Source organism: Maylandia zebra, linkage group LG23, assembly GCF_041146795.1.
Source record: "Maylandia zebra isolate NMK-2024a linkage group LG23, Mzebra_GT3a, whole genome shotgun sequence".
In the NCBI taxonomy this organism is placed as follows: Eukaryota; Metazoa; Chordata; class Actinopteri; order Cichliformes; family Cichlidae; genus Maylandia; species Maylandia zebra.
Window position 1 is genome coordinate 12,241,819 of NC_135188.1, and position 18,217 is coordinate 12,260,035.

The 18,217-nt window shown below is 43.0% G+C and overlaps 3 protein-coding genes and 1 long non-coding RNA gene across 7 annotated transcripts; 2 read left to right on the plus strand and 2 right to left on the minus strand.

The window, feature by feature from the left end:
• The first annotated feature begins 1,050 nt into the window (after positions 1-1,050).
• On the plus strand, positions 1,051-6,192 carry oaz1a (ornithine decarboxylase antizyme 1a). Its single transcript, XM_004552732.4, is given in 6 exon segments — positions 1,051-1,249; positions 4,196-4,262; positions 4,264-4,350; positions 4,443-4,618; positions 4,928-5,013; positions 5,591-6,192. Coding segments are annotated over 6 exon segments (666 nt in total). The 5' UTR covers positions 1,051-1,130; the 3' UTR covers positions 5,722-6,192.
• peak3 (PEAK family member 3) lies at positions 6,092-9,863 on the minus strand. Its single transcript, XM_004552733.4, has 4 exons — positions 9,504-9,863; positions 9,219-9,343; positions 8,064-8,617; positions 6,092-7,760 (listed from the first exon to the last, which is right to left on the minus strand). The coding sequence occupies exons 1-4, from the start codon at positions 9,566-9,568 to the stop codon at positions 6,729-6,731; spliced, it is 1,776 nt and encodes a 591-aa protein (XP_004552790.2). The 5' UTR covers positions 9,569-9,863; the 3' UTR covers positions 6,092-6,728.
• A 4,029-nt stretch (positions 9,864-13,892) lies between these two features.
• On the minus strand, positions 13,893-15,290 carry LOC143415200 (uncharacterized). Its single transcript, XR_013095838.1, has 3 exons — positions 15,175-15,290; positions 14,767-14,968; positions 13,893-14,610 (listed from the first exon to the last, which is right to left on the minus strand). It is a non-coding gene; the product is annotated as an uncharacterized LOC143415200 (long non-coding RNA).
• Positions 15,291-15,380: 90 nt separating this feature from the next.
• On the plus strand, positions 15,381-17,456 carry org (oogenesis-related gene). 4 transcript variants are annotated; one of them, XM_004552735.3, is made up of 6 exons: positions 15,381-15,586; positions 15,697-15,768; positions 15,882-16,056; positions 16,774-16,946; positions 17,149-17,253; positions 17,313-17,456. In XM_004552735.3, exons 1-6 carry the CDS (start codon positions 15,512-15,514, stop codon positions 17,385-17,387), a joined length of 675 nt encoding a protein of 224 aa, XP_004552792.1. In that variant the 5' UTR covers positions 15,381-15,511; the 3' UTR covers positions 17,388-17,456. The 4 variants fall into 4 exon arrangements, with proteins under 4 accessions (XP_004552792.1, XP_004552793.1, XP_012774967.1 ...); XM_012919513.3 differs by having other exon boundaries at positions 15,384-15,586; positions 15,837-16,056; XM_004552734.5 differs by having other exon boundaries at positions 15,386-15,586; positions 15,837-16,056; positions 17,330-17,456.
• Positions 17,457-18,217: the final 761 nt, after the last annotated feature.

An 18,217-nucleotide genomic window follows, 5' to 3' on the forward strand; every position in this document is an offset into this window, starting at 1 on the left:
AAAAGTTTACTTAATTATGAGGAGGTCCTAAAACACAACACATTGTTAAAAGTTCATCACATAATAAATTAGTCCCAATTCATTGATTCTGTATGTTACTAAATTCACATGACACTGATGTGTATGATTGGGAACCTGCAGTCTCAGTGTATTGCTGTATATAGTGTCAATAAAGGCATCATCATCAGTAATAACTTCTCCTTCTTCTTTCAATTCTTCTTTTGGCTGCTCCCTTCAGGGGTCACCACAGCACATCATCTGCATCCATGTCATCCTTTACCTACCATCGTCCTGTCACATCAACTCTCTGCAGGCCTTCCTCCGGCCTGGCAGCTCCATTTTTAACAGCATTTGTCCAGTATATCCATATCCCTGCTCTGCACATGTCCAAACTTTGTCTGAAAAAATTACTCAACCGGAGCAGTCCAGTCTTTTTGATCAGCAATAATAACCTACTACTCAAATATGTACTCGGCTAAACCATGGTCTACTGTTCCACTGCACATGGTTGAAATGAAATTAAAGCCACTTGACTTGGCAAAAATGATACAACTCAATTCTATTTTTGGGATAAATTATATATATAAAACAAAAGACAAATAGAAAAAGCTATGCTAATTCTACACAAAACAAGACCGTCTGTACCAGGGGTACGCAGTAAGTAGGTAAAATTTATTTATATAGCGCTTTTCATAGATAAAAAAATCACAAAGTGCTTTACAGTACAAGAAATGGAAACAATGTAACAGTAAATAAAACAGCAAGGTAAACCAATGAAAAAACAATAAAAACAACGTAATAACAAATTAATCAAAAGCTTTTCTATATAAAAATGTCTTCAGCTGTTTTTAAAAGATGTGCCCAATCTAAAGCCAAATCTAAAGCCCAATGTATTACTACTTAGATATTCTTTTGTGATATAAATCTTTTTATTCTGTACGCGTTGTTTTATTGTTGTATATTTTATTACACCGTGAAGTGATGGTACTGAGTAACTGCGTCACATTTCGACAGTAAACGTCAGACTGACAGAACACGCCTCTGCCAAATACCGCAGCTCCCCGCTTGTTAGCCCAGCATACGGTGACGAGGAGAGGACAGAGGGAGCAGCTGGTGTGGACGCTGGCCGGATGGTTAAATCTAACCTACAGACGATTTTGAATAGTCACTGTTTTGCTAGAGAAAAAGAGAGAAACTTACCCGAGATGCCTGTTATCGAGAAGTCCAGTAATAAACCTGAAAGTGAAAGGTATGTTGTGGTCCGTGTCAGCTGCTCTCAGTGAGCTAAGCTAAGCTACGTTTAAAAACCGCGGCCTAGCTTTCGCATACGCTGTGGGGCGACTAGCACAGCCTTTCATGTTTACATAACAGCGACACTTATTTCAGTTGACATTTCTAGAGAACATTATTAATCACGGGTAGCTTATTTCAATTCCATAAAAGATGCATATTAATCACCTTAAATACACCGTAGTACCGGGATTATGACCAAAATGTTAGAAGTGACAGCGCCGCTTTGGTAGCTTCACAGATGCTAACGCGTCAGCTAATATGTCAAACGCCACAGGTTCGCGTTATCGATGGCTGGGCTAACGTGTCGTAAGGTTTTCTATTAAGACCTGGTTGCGACTAGAATTATAATTTATAACATTTAAAATACAAATTTTGCGTGTTAAAAAGCGGAATAAGAGTGTTTTATCATTACTAGGTGTGTTTCCCCTTTAAATATTAGCGTAGACATTTAAGCTAAATGCTAGCTCTTTAGCATTAGGTAATCTGACGGATGCGTTCATATTTTCGTCCTTGGCAATGGAAATGATCAATGGCTTTGAAACCATGTTACTATCTTTTTTGATGTGGCTTTTGTGATGTAGAACTAGTACGACAGTTTTTGCGCGGGGTTATGTAAAGTTAGCTAACCATGTAGTTAAAATGATGGCTGTACGGATTAATTCGTGGTTTCAGGGATTTTCTTATTTATTTATATATTTTATTTTATTTTTTTCTTTTCGCCCTTCTGAACCCACGATAAGACACCCAGTAACTTCTGGAAAACACGGGTTCCAGGTGGGCGGACAGGGAATACGTTTTACCGACGTTCAGAAAAACCTTTGTAATGTTTTTAATCCGATTCGGTTTGATTTATGCGAGCTGCTGCGGGGCCATTCTTCAGCAAGCCGTGTGCCTGTTTGGGTGCAGTTCAAGTACCGATTGACTGGAAGTGAGGAGACTGGTGGGGATGGATGCCTCGAAACTGGTTGTTAGCGATTAACCCAGTCTGGTGGTCGGTTGTGGTTGCACCACTCGTGCCCTGACAGGATTTGTTGACGCGCTCTGTTTGTGCTGATCTATAGTGTTTGAGGCGCTCATAGGAAATTTCCACTGCGGGGGAGGAGGGACGGAGGGGGGCAGGGTGGGTGCTGTATGGGGAATTTTGGAAGTTATGGCCTACACACAAATCTTGATGTATTTTTGCTTCTCGTGGCAACTAGTTGGTTGGAAGTTGGATATAGTTATGTAATTGTCATGGTTAGATATTATGTATGTATATTATATAATAGTGTTTCTCTTTAAGCCGAAGCTTGAAAAAATGGCTTTATGAATATGCTGACACAGAGCTATCATGTGCGATAAGGGTGGTTTAACATCCACATCTTCCAATAATAAAGCATGCATTAAAATAACATCTATTATAGCAGCTAATAGCCTCCCCCCCTCCCAAGGTAAAAAAGTCTGTTACCTTAAGAGAAGGCTAGGCCTTTTCTTTTCATTCTTTTCATCTTTGACCACCTGATAAAATCAAAGGTATTTAAACTTGTGCAAATTTAACCCTGCATTAAAGAATGTTACCTTTTTAACCTGCTAATTTGTCTTTTGTTGAAAGCAAGAACGTGTTAGGTGAGCTAAAAAAACCACATCGCAAATGTCATACTACATTAAAGAGTCTCATTATAACAGTGCAGGCTAGAACATGAGATTAAAGATGATTCTCTGCTAGATGGATGCATGAGATTTAGTGCAGATGTCCTTTACAATGATGTTCATTTACAGCAGACTCTCCTACAAACACTATTCACGGCAGCTGTTTTTATTAAGATGACCCCCAGGGTGTCATTGTGCGGTGCTGCCTACTGTTCACATGTCAGTCTCAAAGAACGCTAAAGGTAGAAACTGACTGAGAACTTCGTGTTCTCTTTAAATCGCAGGGAGGAGGCGTTGAGGGGTTCTGCAAGGATGGCAAGTGGCTTCCTTTCCTAATCTGATTACTGGATTTAGGGAGTAACTGCATTTGGTTAAAATCCCAATCCTCTGTGAGATCATAAGTTGAATATTATACACTGCAAATGACACTGGTTTCCGCACCTCTGCTCAACATGTAGCGCATTGGTGGCATTTGCGTACGAGAGCATCTCTGTGTGTGATGGTGTTTGCGGTGCTGTTATTTTTGTTCCTAATAGAATCCCAGTGAACAGGCCTTTGCTCAAAGCTGTAAATGTATGCAGTCACAGCAAGCTAAATCTGAGGAGTGCTGTGACACAGCACTGGATTATAATGGCTGTTGAGTATTGTTTATCCCCGTCTCTTAAACTGGAGCTACACAGTGAGTGAAGGGCTAAAGTAGGCTAGTGGCTAGAGGAAAAAATAGCCCGTTCTTCTGGCAGGTTTCCTGTGAGAACCGTGGAACAAGCTTAAAGTGACCGCAGCAGAAGTGTGCCTGACAAACGTTAGCTTTCTGAAGTTTGCTTCCTTTCCCACATGAGCCGTAGCCTCGATGTGTCTTTGTGAGACAAAAGCAAACAATTTCTCATAGTTGGTGGTCAATATTTGACTGACAGCTGACAGAAAATTGCTAACAGTTTAAGTGAGGCATCAGTGATGTGGTGGTGTGACATAAACCACTTCTCCTTTCCGTTACGCGTTCCTCATCCGTCGGCACGTCATGCACGCATCTGTGCTCAACACAGGAACGGTTATTGATTGAACCGATTCCCCCAGTCTTGTGCTTTTGTGTCTGAAGACTCACTCGGGGTTAGCAAATGTTTTACTGCAGTATTGCAGATGAGTCACTCTGCAGTTTAATTTGTGCCGAACCTGCTGCTTATAAAGAGTTTGGTTTGTGTTTGGTAGCAGAATCTCGACTGAATACCCAGCTCATGATGGTTCCATCTGTGTGTGCGTTTGTTTCGCTATCCAGTATCTCAAGTCCTTTGAGGTGCTCCCGCTGTTGCAGTAACCCGTGTCCGGGGCCTCTGTGGTGCTCCTGATGCCCCTCTCCCACCCCTGAAGATCCCAGGTGGGCGAGGGAATGACCAACGGGATCGCAATCTTTCAGCTAAGCTGTTCTATTCTGTAAGTGATGAAAGCTTAAAAAGAAATACAGAAATTTCCCTGCTGGTATGTGCAATTTAATTTTTAACATAACCTAAACTACACTTTCCCAGGATGCTCAGTTGCTGGTTCTTGAGGAACCTTCCCCTGCCAATAGCAGAGTGCGCTTCTTACTCTTTGAGCCCCGGCGCTCCGAAGGAAAGCACTGTGTATGGAGGGCGGCGCTGAAAGGAGGAAACCTGTACGTTGAAATCCCTCCTGGAGCTTTGCCCGAGGGCAGCAAAGACAGGTGAGCAGGCAAAACTTGTTTGCAAGTGATTCAAGTAAGAGGAAGTAGACCAGACGCTTTTATTTACTGGTAACTGCTAAAGCAGAAACACACATCTACTCGTGTTTCCTGATGCAGTATATAGGCAGGTATAATAATATTCACATCCACACTGGAAAAAAAAATCTTAAAAGCAAAAATGGTATTTGGAAAAAAATAAATAAATAAACGAAGGACCTCTAATCTTTGGGTGAAATGTGCTCTGCCTCAAATTATTAACAACCCTCTGACAAAACATTAACCCTTCTTGTTTGCTCTGTTTCTTTCCAGTTTTGCCCTTCTGCTGGAGTTTGCAGAAGAGCAGCTGCAGGTTGACCACGTTTTCATCTGTTTTCACAAGAGCCGTGATGATAGAGGTGAGGGGTTTTTTGTTTTTTCTTTGATGCAAATTAAAACTGTTAACGCTTTATATAAAATACTGAGCTATATCAGGAAACAGAGTAATGTTTTTGTTGTTAAGCATGTTTTAAATGCATACTGCCTGCAGATGTTATGAACCTCATTACCTCTTCACACTAGTTTCCAGACCTGTAATAAATGTGCGATGTACTGCTCACGACTCCAAAAATAAGTAGCACTGGACTCAGGCCAGACTCTTCGTTAAAGAGCTCAGATGTTGCAACACGTGCCGGATGTTTCTGAGCACAGTCTTGCTGATTTATCTAATAATTAACTAACTTACTCATGTTATGCAGACTAATGTCCACTGTACCACCACAGATGCTGTTAGTGAACAGTGTGATTATGAAATGTCACGGGTGTGTTGATTCTAACATCTGGTCCAAGTCTGTACTGATGTGTTTACAGTGCTGAGAGCTTTTCTCTGCATGGTGCTTTTCAGCACACTCACAGTGGCAGTGTCGTGTCTATATGTTCATGGAAGATGAGCTGCTTTTGCTCTGTTCTGATCTCTCCTTGTGTCGTCCTCCATAGCATCCTTGCTGCGTACATTCAGTTTCCTGGGCTTTGAGATTGTGAGACCAGGTCATCCCCTCGTCCCTTCCCGCCCTGACGCTTTCTTCATGGCTTACAGCATCGAGCGTGACTCTTCAGATGATGATTAAAATTACGCTGAGCAGTTAAAAATCTTTTTTTTGTTTGTTGTTTTTTATTTCAATCCACAACCACATCTTTATAATTTTGTTTATAAAAATGTCATCCAAGCTCAGTATGGTTGAGGTGTGTTTTACCTGCCACGTGCTGTGTTTCATTACGATTTGCACTAGGGTAAGATGTTAATATGTCAGGAATGTAAATCAAGCGACACGTAATATTTGGGCAATGCATCCTTACTGCTGTGATACTTTCCCCGATGTGTAGTGTTGGCTTCCTGCTCGTTCTCTCTAAACCCTCATCATCTCAAATATATTTATGAGTTATATTGAGCTTACTCATGTAATTAGAAATATAGATTTCAGTTGATTCTCCTGTTGATTTTTTTTTTTTTTAATGTGTGCATGATTTTAATTTGTTTCGATACACTTGATAGGGACGTGCATGTTGTAACTGTACTAAATAAAAGTGCTCACCTTAAACTGTGGTTTCTGTGGTGTCATGAAACATAATTACACCCTCTAAAAGGAGAAAGCATTTAGTTGTGTTAGCCAAAGCTAGAGCCAGTAGTAGCTGTGTAAGCTCCTGGCTGCATTTCGTAACGTCTTGATTTGGGATACGGGGAATAAGGTTAATCCCCTTCAGAAAGTCAACAACTTGCATGAAGTCGCATTCATTTACACACAGTATTTTTGTGAAGGTCTTGAGAACAGAAACCATGCCCCACCTTCACACCTTTTTTTTTTTTTTTTTTTTTTAACTTGAAACCCACCCAATAACTAGAGAGAAGTAAAGTGTACAGACAAAAACTGACACAAGAGTCAGATGAAGTTGACAAAACAGCCTTTTTTTTTTTTTTTTTTAAACCAGTGGAGTCTTTTTAATAGACTAGTTTTACATTATGAAGTGCAGCACATGAACAGCTGATGAAGGAGAATGCACTGAAGTGGATTATTCCTCAATCTGGACTGTTTTTCCCTTTCAGTCGGGTGATAACGACGGACTCCTTTGATATCGACTATAAACTTTGCTCAGCGTTCACTGTGTGCCACAGCTCATTGGCCACACTCGCAACTGTTTCAGAGTCTGTAAAGGACAGATACTGCAAGCACATACAGTCCTCCCAGTCCAGAAGAGACCGATCCTCGATCAGCCCCTTTTCGGCCAACTTCATAACCAGCAGCGCCCGCTTGACTGTCAGCCAGTTATGTATAATGGTGGTTGCAGGGCCTCCTTGGTTGAAGATAGAGACGTGTGGGCCCCAGAGGAGCACCTGAAGCATGGCTACCATGTCCACCATCTGAGCCCCGCTGTCGCTCTCAAGCAGAGAGGACAGATGAAGAAGCCCTTTTTGGTAGGAGGATTTGCAAACATCTGGTACTGAACCCGGAGATGTCGCACTCTCTTGCCAGCAGGACTGGATTAAAGCTGTAATTTGAGATTTGATGGAGGTGAGGGGTTGAGCGAAAGTCTGTGGCTTTAGCACCACACGAGGACAGCCTCTCGTCCTCCATAACGTCTGAATCCTCCCTTTTTCTGGAGTGTTTACCCACTCCGTTTCTTCCTTCTCCTCAGAGGCGTCCTTATTCAAGTTGTTTTCTGCCTTGTCCCTCTTCCCATCGGGCCACACTAGAAGGATCTCCTGGGGTTTGAGCTCAGCTGCAGTGCCTCTCTTACTGTATAGATGGTGTGTACCCATTAATATCTGCAGCAACAGAGCACACACCTGTCTATAATAACGCACAGAGTCTGTGCTCTGCAGCGAGCTGCTGTCTTTAACAAAATCATCCAGGCTGGCGTGTGGCAGGTCTCTTTCCACGCTCACGGCATGGCCTTTCTGGAGGAAAGACTGAACTGTGAGCTTGCAGAGGTTCGTGGCTTCTGCTGCACGCTCAGTGCTGCTTCCACCTGGTGGATTAGCAGGATCTCGAGTTTCACTGGTTCTGTAGCTGTTGCTGGTTGGGAAATAAGTAATAACATCTCGCACGTTGACGTGTGGCGGCTGCCGCTGGATTTGAGTGGAGAAAACCTCATCAATGTGTTTGTGTACCTGCACAGAGAAGCAGCAATCAAACCACTGAAGTGCTGAGTGATAAATATGTCAAAAAAAGTCGACTCTGCTGCAGCCGTGGGTATACTATAGTTCAGAGGAAGCGTTTTTGCCACCACAAGCCGTTGTAGCACTTGCAAGTGCCGATAAAGATCATATTTGTTTTACTGGTTGCTATGAGCAACATTCCTACCACTTGGTTTTGCAGACAATTTCAAGGGAAATGTAACAACTACAAATCACAACATGCACACAGAGCTGGTTGTAAACTATGCAAAATGAATAAAAGACATGCAACATTACCCTTAAACCGAGCACTCTCTGTGGGAACTTTGGGCTGTGCAGGCTGTAGTAAGTTATGTTTCCAATCTCCTTTGGCTGGCTGCCCTTATGCAAGAGGAAGTCCTGAGGCTGGTATGAGCTCACATCCCTTCTAGAGCCCTCTAGCAGATTCCTTGCCTCCACAGTCTGTGCCATGCTTCTAAGAAAGAGTAGATGGCGATGCTGAATCCCATGAGAAACAACCCCCTGATCGACAAAGCTGTGGAAGATGTAGGGAAGATCTTCGTCCGGAGTGTCAAACGACAGCTGGGAGAAGGACACTACGGAGACAGGACTGCTTGTGGATGGTTTAAACTCTTCTAGCTCCTCTGAGAAAAAAAGATCTTGTTTGGGTGCCATCATGTACAGCGGATTGTCAAAGTTCTGGGGGAATCTTTGCAGAGGAGAAAAGGGTGACATGTGAGGCAACGAAGGCACATGGGTGGGCGGGAGGGATAAAGCACGATGTAACCTCTTCTTCGGGACAGGCGGTGGGTTGATATCAGAGTAAAATCTCTCCAGGTGTCTGCACGGATCTGAGCAACACCATCAGAGGAATTAAAGTCAGACAACAACAGCAGGCAAAGAAGGGGAAGTAGTTTAAACACAATACAGAGACACACTGAGGTAAAATAGTTTTGTAAAACAGACATACTGCTGAAACTGCACTTATGTTTACAAAAACAACACTGACTGTTCATGAGCTGATCGGTGAGGGTTGGCTCAATAAATGGGAATATTTTAAGAATGTACTTCATTATTAATTGTTTAGTAGTAGTTTCTTTTTCTGGTGCAGCCTACTTAATATGAAACTGAATGCATGTGGCCCAGAGAAAATTTGACACTCCTATTTGAGAGGAACTTGCTTGCATAGTACAATCACACCTCCAAAGGAGTCATTCAGTATAAGGACATTTACCCCGTTTGCCTTTTCAGTGAAAGTAAAAGTTTTGTAAGGTGACTTCCTCTCGAGTTCTCATGAACTGAAAGGCGAACTGAGAAAAAAGAACCAGATGTAATAGTATTTTTTTTCCCCATCACACCGAGCCATATACTTCAGTAATCAGTAAACCACAGTGCTATTTGCCTAATTTATTGTTGCAGAGATATTTTGGTGTCATCGTTCTCCAAACCTACCGTAGCGTTGGTGTATGGGGCACTGGGCTGCATTGCAGTCGGTGGGTTCAGGAAAGACATCGTTGTATGCGGAACTTTGATGCTGTGGTACCACAGGGCTGCAGTCAGACTCCACGCTGGAATGCCTGAGGAAATACATGCAATTGCAATATATGCACAGCAAAAGCTGCCTGCTGCTCCATTGTCAGGTTTGGGTGTGGAGTGAAAATATTATTAAAATTCAATGAAAAACATGTCAAAAGGAGCCATAAAGGTTTCTCCTTCTGACAGAAAGATAATGCTTACCTGTGCTGTTTGACAGGCAGTGCCGGCGGCTGCTCGTCCACTCTGCTGCTTGAAGCAGACGCCATCGGGAATCTAACACCTAACCCGCTCTTCCACTTCTCTCACACTTTGCTTCTGTCACTGAACTGAGTGCATGTGAAGCTCAGGGGGCCAGCTCAGTCAGTATAAAACACTTCCCATCCGCTTCAGTTACTCCCCCTGCTGCGTTTCGCTGCCTCTCACAGTCACACACGTGTAGTCGCACATTTTTAAAGCAAACTTGTGTCTTCTTGAGGCTGCCCTGCTTATCTTTCGTTCTAATCGTTTCTAGTTAGACTTTGAGGTTGGCACCGGAAAAGTTATGTCTGTTCTGAGGGCAAAGCTGCTCTCTGAGCTAACCTCAGCTTGTCAAAATGGGGAAGAGCAGTTACAGCGGAGCACCTTCAGCATGCACTCATTTTTGCTCCCTTCTGTCAGTTGCAGTTGATCTGCATGTGCTGTTTAGGTTTTCTCATGTGCCCGATGCACTTGTAGCTTTCATGCACGCGCTGCTCTCTGAAGTACTTGCTACTGCTGGTTTAAATGGAAGGAAAACATATTTGTGCAGGTGGAAACACCAAATAACTGCCTTCTGATAAACATCTGCCCGTGTTTCTGTTGGTGTTCCTTAAACCTCTTTGAATGAATGTCTGGAATATAATCTTAACTTGATCCAGGGATAGTTTACTGATCACAAATACTGACACTACAGTGCACCTGAAGAGAAAACAGTGCGACAGGAAACACAGGAAATTCATATTCATATTCTAATTACATGAATGACTGCAGAAAGTTTAATCTTACAACCGCACTCTGCCAGCACAGAAAAACAACCGTGTGACAGCATCAACACCTGACTACAGGGGAGAAGGTTTGATGTGATGCAACTGATAAACGGAGACATGTATGAAACCCTCCTCACATGCACACACATGCGCGCACACAGGTTGCTGTATGATATTTTAATCTCTGGTTTCTGCACCATGAAGCTCCCTTAATGTAGTCCTATCCCAGAATGCCTCTGGCTAAAAGCAGTTTTTCAGTATCTGTTATATTTACACTCACTGCAGCAGTCAGCAGGTCACTGATAAACACATGTAAAAGCGTGTAATCATGGCTGACTGTGGAGTCCATGGAGGCTTCCAGCACGGTGGCGGTGACGAAGGCCGTTAGCGCTGAATCTCTTTCTGTGTTTTCAGTGAAAGTAACCAGACCAATTTCTTTTGAATTTTCACTTCTGTCTGAGAACTGAAATGAAGAAGGACGCGCACATCAGAGGGTCACAAGTACAATGTGGGTCACGCTGCCTCATTCCTGCCAAACAAACTCTCCTCAGCTGACATTTAACTTTAAAGCCAGTGTACTTACACAGTGTCAAAACTAGAATGCCCAAAATATCTGAGCTCATCTGGATTAAAATATCTTCTGGTTTGATTTCTTTTAAATCTCCCAACTCAACCCAAAATCCAGATGTCACTGTGCATCCAGTCTTATGTATGCATCCAGAAAAACCACATTTCAAAAAACAAACTCATCTGTGTGTCATAGAATGAAATAAGTATTTGGTCCCCAAGCAAAGCATGAGTGAGTACTTAGTTAAGAAACCCTTGTTGGTGAGAACAGCAGTGAGATGTTTCTTGTTGTTGCTCAGGAGAATTTTGGCCCACTCCTCTTTAAATCAATTCAATTTTATTTATACAGCACCAAATCACAACAACAGTCGCCTCAAGGTGCTTTATATTGTAAGGCAGACCTTACAATAATACATACAGAGAAAAATCCAACAATAATATGACCCCCTATGAGCAAGCACTTTGGTGACAGTTGGAAGGAAAAACTCCCTTTTAACAGGAAGAAACCTCCGGCAGAACCAGGCTCAGGGAGGGGCGGCCATCTGCTGCGACTGGTTGGGATGAGAGAAACTCTCTGAATCTTTTAGGTTTCTGGGTTTCTAGGTTGCTTTATCAAACACGAAGGTTTAGAGTCCCTTGAAAGTAGAGGGAGCAGGTTCTCATTTTACTTTTAAATGTCATACAAACCACAAGTAAACCAGCAGTCTGAGAGCGAAGAGCTCTGTTGGGATATAAGGTACCATGAGGTCTGTCTATATGTCTCTTTCTTTTCCCTGTCAGTACACTCACTGTGGTGTTTTGGATTGACCTGATAAAATGAATATTTCAGCCTAGAAGTAATGAATGCGTGTTTCTCAGCATCGCTCTGAGACAGGAAATACAAACATCTCTCTTGCATCTGCATAAGGTGACTTTAACCCACGCACAGGGACAACATGCAAACTCCACAGTCAGCACATGTTAAAATAAAGCAAAAAAAGAAAAAAGAAAAAAAAATTCAACTAATAATATTCAGCTTTTGTTTGTATTGTTATATTGACCAGTGGAGTCCAATTTAAGGAACATACAATAACAACACAATAAAAATACATTCAGATGGACTGCGATATGAACCTCTCCAACTTGTTTTATATTAATCAACACAGATGTTCTGCATGCCTTTTTTCTTTCATCTCCTCCTCTTTTACTTTCATTAAAGCTGAAACCCCTGTTTGCCACGAGGAACGGCCTAAATCACGCGCAGAAACAGCACGGCGGGTGATTTTAAATTTAGATCACCTTTATCTATTCCCGTGTTCAAGGGTCAGCCTTGTGTTTCCCTCGCCCTCGGCTTAGATAAGGGTACTCTGGGCCATAATGATATTTACCTGCTTAATTTCAGTGTGTGGGAGGGTTAAGGACGCATGCTCCAAGGATGTATTAGGCGACCAGCGGTCTCTTCATATGCTAAAGAGCAAGCGCTTGGTTCATCTGGCAGAAGGACGCATTCAGCGCTGCAGGACTCAGGGCTCATAAATACGTGTTCAGCGAGGAAGTGAATAGGAGCAGGCAAACTGAGAGTGACTGACATTTAAGCGGTAGAGGAATCCATTAACCTTAACCTCACGGGTGATGTGGAATATCCTCAGTGAATCTTAAAGGTGATCTTCCTCTGTGCTCAGCTCTAGACTTTGAACTCTTTGTGAAACAAACCACTTCTGCTTTGTGTCTGGTTGTATAAACCAATCATGTCTGAGTTTTAGTTGCATGCAGGTATACAGACAAGCTGTCTCGAAACCTTGTGACGGTGTGATAAGCTTTTAAAATTTTTTTCAGTATTCAATGTGTGCAATGACAAGCAGACAGAAGAGGAAGTGTTTACCAGACGTGTGGTGGGTATACCAGAAGACCTGAAAAAATGTCCCAAAGGGTTCTGAAATTTGGTTAACCAGAACCAGGTGCTTCAATACTAAATCGATATTTGAAAGTGACACCAGAGTAGTGACAAAATCTGGTACAATTTAATTAGTTTTCAGTGTTTTACACGGGAGGAAAACTTTTATTTTTACATGCAAATTTAAATAAATACATAACATATTTTCTTGGCATTGTTACCACACAGTCAAATATATAGTGATGTTTCTAATGGCGGGAGATGAAGTGTTTCTTTATGACCTCGTAGAAGCGGGGTTTACGGCTCTCATCTGGTTGCCTTGGTGGTGGAGACGATGAAACTGTGGTGGAGGAGACAGCAGAAGAAGCCTGTAGTGCTCTCTTAGACTGTGAGTCAGCCAAGTGTTTGGATAGTCTCTTCTCCGGCCCTGACAGGTGGGAGGACTTGCCTTTAATGTCTTCTGTGCTTTTCCCGGGAGCTCTGCTGAGCCAGTATGAATTCTTGTCATTTTTATTTAAGCGGTGCGGGCCTGCTTGGCAGAGAAGTGCCTCCTCGCTTGCCATCTGGGGGCTCTGACTTAAGGTGACGAAGCCGTAGGGGGTGGTGATTTTGGTCAAGTGCGGCAGGGAGAGAGCGGCTTTGCTTGCGGGGTCAAGGCAATGCTGGGTCTCACTGTAGGAGCAAGGAGAGTGCAGCTCCCTCTGAAGGAGAGATCTCCTCTTGGTTAAAGGGTCTGAAACACACCGCTCAGCTTTGCGCTCTGACCGAACTAAAGCAAAGCTGGAGAATGATGCAGATGACGAGACCGTGGCGCAGGCCGAAGAAACTGAGGATTCTGGCGTCATCTCTGAGCCCCCTTCTCTCTCTTTGTTACTTTCCTTGTCCAGTGATCTGAAGCCAGTCTGCACAGACAGACTTGGAATGGTGAACTGTGGGATGCTGTCAGGAGTCAGGATATTCGGAAAAATGTTCTCATGGGAATCGAAGGACTTTGCGGTGCCGGTAGCCCACGAAAGCGCCTGGATCCCTGCACTGCTGTGCCTACGTCCTGTGGGGAAATCATCTGAAGCTTTGCTTCCGCTGCAGATAGCTCCAATGGTGAACGTTCTGGTGACGGGATTCTTATTCATGTTTAAATCTCTTTAACCCTCTCTGCACACAGGCTCGGAGCGTCTGTAGATTTTGAAATAGGAGTGGGGAGAGGCACCTTTTATGCTTTTCCACATCCCTTTGTCCTCCAGCAAATGCATCAAAGGGTGCGTAAATGTGACGAAGACAGGTAGCGGAAACAGTTTCCAATTAGGGAAACTGTCAAGTATGGAAGCTTAATGATGGGCCTCTTTTTTAAACCTCTTTGTGTGCCAAGGAGCACGCAGGACAGATGTTGTATTCTGGTAACTACATGAAGGGTTTAGATTTTGAAAAGAAACTTGTTTAACATTTTAAGATTCGCACATTTTTTTTTATTTGCAGTGGGACAGGTGCTATTGCATATTTTATTAGTGACTAATAAAACAGTGAAGAGTACCCATCGCTCCCTTATAAATTAGATTTTGTAAAATTGCAGCTTTTGCAAAAAGGATGTTTAAAAACAAACAGCTAAGCTGCAAATATGTATGAATTCTACAAAGTAAATATTTATCTGTGATATTTAAAAAGTTCTAGTAAACTGTTCTGTTGATTAATAAACTGTAAAACCCACCCAGTATATAAGTGGGGCTGATTTTAGCTGATACATCGGTATCTACAATTATAATGGCCGTTAAATGAAAATTAAAAATTAAAAAAGGGAAACACAAACACTTGTATTTTATGATTGTTGATGTTGGAATGTTTGTCCACCAGAGGGCGCTCTGCAACGTCCCTGTCGGTAAAACAGCACACACAGGTCACCCAGCTGATCTGATCAGAGGTGGGCAGAAAGCAAGCTTCTGTGACAATAAAACATTTTCTTAGGAAATAACTTTATATTACAAATGTTAGCCTTCTCCTTCTTTCAGCTGCTCTATTTAGGACTCACCACAGTGCTTCATCTGCCTCCATCACACCCGACCTTTGACATCCAACCTTTTGCACTGTCCCTACATTTAGAGTCCCCAATCTTACATCCACTCTTCCACCAACAGTAGCACAGTTCCCTGCAGTCTGGAGGCAGTCTTTGTTAACGGGGCCAGTATGGTTTATTCCCATCTTTCAAGAACCCGGCCTTCACCCCCTGACCGCTTTATATCGACAGAGATATAAATGAATAATACATTTTAAAAAATAAATAAAATAATACATTTCAACTTTCTAACTAAACTGGGGTTGAAGTAAATTTTAGCGTTGGTCTTAGACTTAGTAATGTAAAAATAACAAGAAGTTGGCCCCCCGAAATTCAAGTTATGTAGCAGAAATTTTGAGATTACAACCCAAAACTTTGACTTACAGATCGCATGTTTAAGCGCTGATAGAAAACATATATATTTTTCAGTTGCAGAGACACGTGTATATTTCACGGCTGCATTTTAAGTTTTCTATAACCCGTTTGTGATCCCTCCCAGCCCAAACCGTTTTGCCCGCCTTTTTTGGCCTGATGGAGGTTAATTGGCGATTTGCTCATTGGCTCGCGCTGATTGCAGCAGGTGCATTTGTCTGCATTGATTGGCTGCAGCGTTGACGCTTCAGGGTACATTTCATGCTCTAACTCCTTCACAAGCTGTGGTTTCTCAGTTCGTCCTCGGTCTATCGCAGCCCTCCAGCTTCAGGTTTTAGCCCGCAGAAGAATGAGTCTTGAGGGCGTCAGCGAAGTTGTGGAGCTGGGGCAGGATCAGGTCCGGGTCCAGACTAACAATACTGAGGTAAAGGAGAGGGGGACTTCTCGCTTCTGCTAGCTGCTCGGGTCCTCTCGCACTAGCAGGAAGGTTGTTTGTGTTTTGTTTTTTCACCGGTCGTGTCTACTTACCTGCAGGACAGAGTTGTGAGGAGAGACGGGGTGCTTCCCTCCCTGCTGCGCGGCCTCTTCTGGCCCTTTGGCATCGTTGTACGTAGCTGACAAAGTTACACCCCTCTCTCCAGCTTTAGCTAAAGTAACATTGCTCTGATTTGCAGGTGCGTGCATACCGCGGCTTTTGGTGGGTGCTGGGCTTACGGCAGACAAAGGAAAACGTCCTCGTTAACCCCACGGTTTCCAGCCCTGGGCGCCAGAGCCTCACAGGCCGCAAGCGCCTAAGCCGGGTCACCCGCCTGCTGCTGTACGTCCTGCCCCGCTGGATGCAGAGTGCCCTCGGCTATCCGGTGTCCAGCAGAATCGGACTGTCCCTGTCCCCAGGTAGGTGCATGTTGTTTATTTTGTCGAATAATATGAACAGGACACGGACTGATCCCACTGTCACACTGTTCAGACACGGCTGATACTTAAAATAAGTCAGTGGAGACAATTAGATGACAGTTTGTGACATTAGTAGAGAAAAGAATTTGAAAATGGGGCCAAATGTACTTGTACTGGCTCTACGTTTTACCTTTGACTCTTCAACTGTTAATGTGAATAACTGCTGGCTTGCAGCTTTGCCTACAGAATATTTCAGTTTTTAGAGTTACTGAGGGACTCTGTTTAGAATCATGAAACAAACGGTTTGAGCAATTCAGCAGTAAAACAATGTTTATCTGAACCTCTTGTTAAAAAGCTGATTGACTAAGCAGCCTTATGTGTAATTAAAAAGTTGTCTGGCCTTCTGCAGCCGCTTACTGAACAAAACTTAAGAATTTCAGACACTCGTGGCAAGTTCAGTTTACTTTCACTAGGTATTCATTCTTTGATCCTGAAGTTTATAAGTGTTATTGTTTGTGCTTAAGTAGTGTTTGGATGTGCCATACAGTATATGGAACTTATGATTGTACTGTTGTCCCCTCTGAGCAGGACACTCTTGTACATGATTTAATTAAAGTGTTTTTCTCCTGCTTGAAGGTTTAAATATAAATTAACTTTTAAAGTTTTCTCTGAAATTGAGTGAACACTGCATCATGAAAGGTCATGCTTTGTGAACAGAAATCAGAGTGTCTCCTGCAAAGCCCTGTGGAAAGGGCAGTAAGAGAAAACAGGATGACGTAGATGACGAGGAGGAGGACGATGATGTGGAGGAGCAGCAGACTTGGGTGGAGGCGCTCTCTCAGGAGCTTGCTGCTGACGATGATGGACCTGAGGTTGACCCTGACTATGAGGTTGGTATTGTGCGGGGGGGAGACAAGGAAGCAAACTCTGCTGTGTATTTTTCTCCCCCATTAGTTTTATGCAGAGCTGTAAATTTAAAGTTGTAAAACTCACTCCAGAGACCACACGCTTGGTTTCTTTAGCCTGTGGCTTTAATTTTAGTTACAGACATGAAGAGCATCTTAAAACATGGCCGCTTCCTTTCTTTTAAAGCCCAGCTCTGTAGAGACGGAGAGTGAAGAATACCGCTCGCACAATGACACAGAAAGTGACCTTGAGGTTTCGGAGAAGGATGTCGTCATTGACGACGTGAACACGGTGAGCTGAGTGGCGGCACGGTTCTGTAAACGAATTGTTGAACGGCTGAATCGGCTCAGCTTTCTTGTCTCTACAGGGAGTTGATGTGCCCACTCCTGAAGTCTCCTGCCCTGCTGTTTAGCGTGTCATATTGAGTGTCTTTGTTGCAGGTTGTTCTTGTATGTTTATATTTCATAATTCAATAAAACTTTATCCCTTTGGGACCCCCTCTGTTTAACATTTACATGCTCCCACTGGCACAGATTATAAAGAACAACAAAATAAACTACCACAGCTATGCAGATGACACACAAATATATATCACAATGTCACCAGGAGACCGAGGCCCTGTACAGGCTCTTGGTAAATGCACTGAGGAAATTAATGACTGGTTGTGCCACAATTTTCTCCAACTAAACAAAAACAAAACTGAAGTAATAGTTTTTGGCGCCAAAGAAAAACGATTACAGGTCACCAGAGAACTTCAATCTATACATCTAAAAACCACAAACCAGGCGAGAAATTTGGGTGTAGTGATGGATGCAGACCTAAACTTAGAAAAACGCATTAAGACAATAACAAAGTCAGCTTACTATCACCTCAAGAATATATCAAGGATAAAAGATCTGATGTCTCAACAGGACCTGGAAAAACTAGTCCATGCATTCATTTTTAGTAGGCTTGATTACTGTAACAGCATCTTTACAGGTCTACCTAAAAAATCAGTCAGACAACTACAGCTCATTGAGAACTCTGCTGCTCGAGTCCTCACTAAGACCAAAAAAGTGGACCACATCAGTCCAGCTCTGAGGTCTTTACACTGGCTGCCTGTCCGTCAGAGGATAGACTTTAAAGTTCTGATGCTGGCCTATAAAGCTCTGAATGGTTTAGGACCAAAATACATCAGTGACCTCCTGACGCAGTATGAACCTTCCAGATCCCTCAGGTCATCTGGATCCGGTCTTTTATCAGTTCCCAGAGTCAG

Excerpts from the sequence above, each read along its gene's own strand:
- peak3 (XM_004552733.4), bottom strand. The coding sequence starts at position 9,568 with ATGGCGTCTGCTTCAAGCAGCAGAGTGGACGAGCAGCCGCCGGCACTG. Across the intron at positions 9,344-9,503 it reads CTGCCTGTCAAACAGCACAG|GCATTCCAGCGTGGAGTCTG; the intron begins GTAAGCATTATC and ends GTATTTCCTCAG. Across the intron at positions 8,618-9,218 it reads CCCCATACACCAACGCTACG|ATCCGTGCAGACACCTGGAG; the intron begins GTAGGTTTGGAG and ends GGTGTTGCTCAG.
- org (XM_012919513.3), top strand. The coding sequence starts at position 15,512 with ATGAGTCTTGAGGGCGTCAGCGAAGTTGTGGAGCTGGGGCAGGATCAG. Across the intron at positions 15,769-15,836 it reads TCTGGCCCTTTGGCATCGTT|GTGCGTGCATACCGCGGCTT; the intron begins GTACGTAGCTGA and ends TCTGATTTGCAG. Across the intron at positions 16,947-17,148 it reads AGGTTGACCCTGACTATGAG|CCCAGCTCTGTAGAGACGGA; the intron begins GTTGGTATTGTG and ends TTTCTTTTAAAG.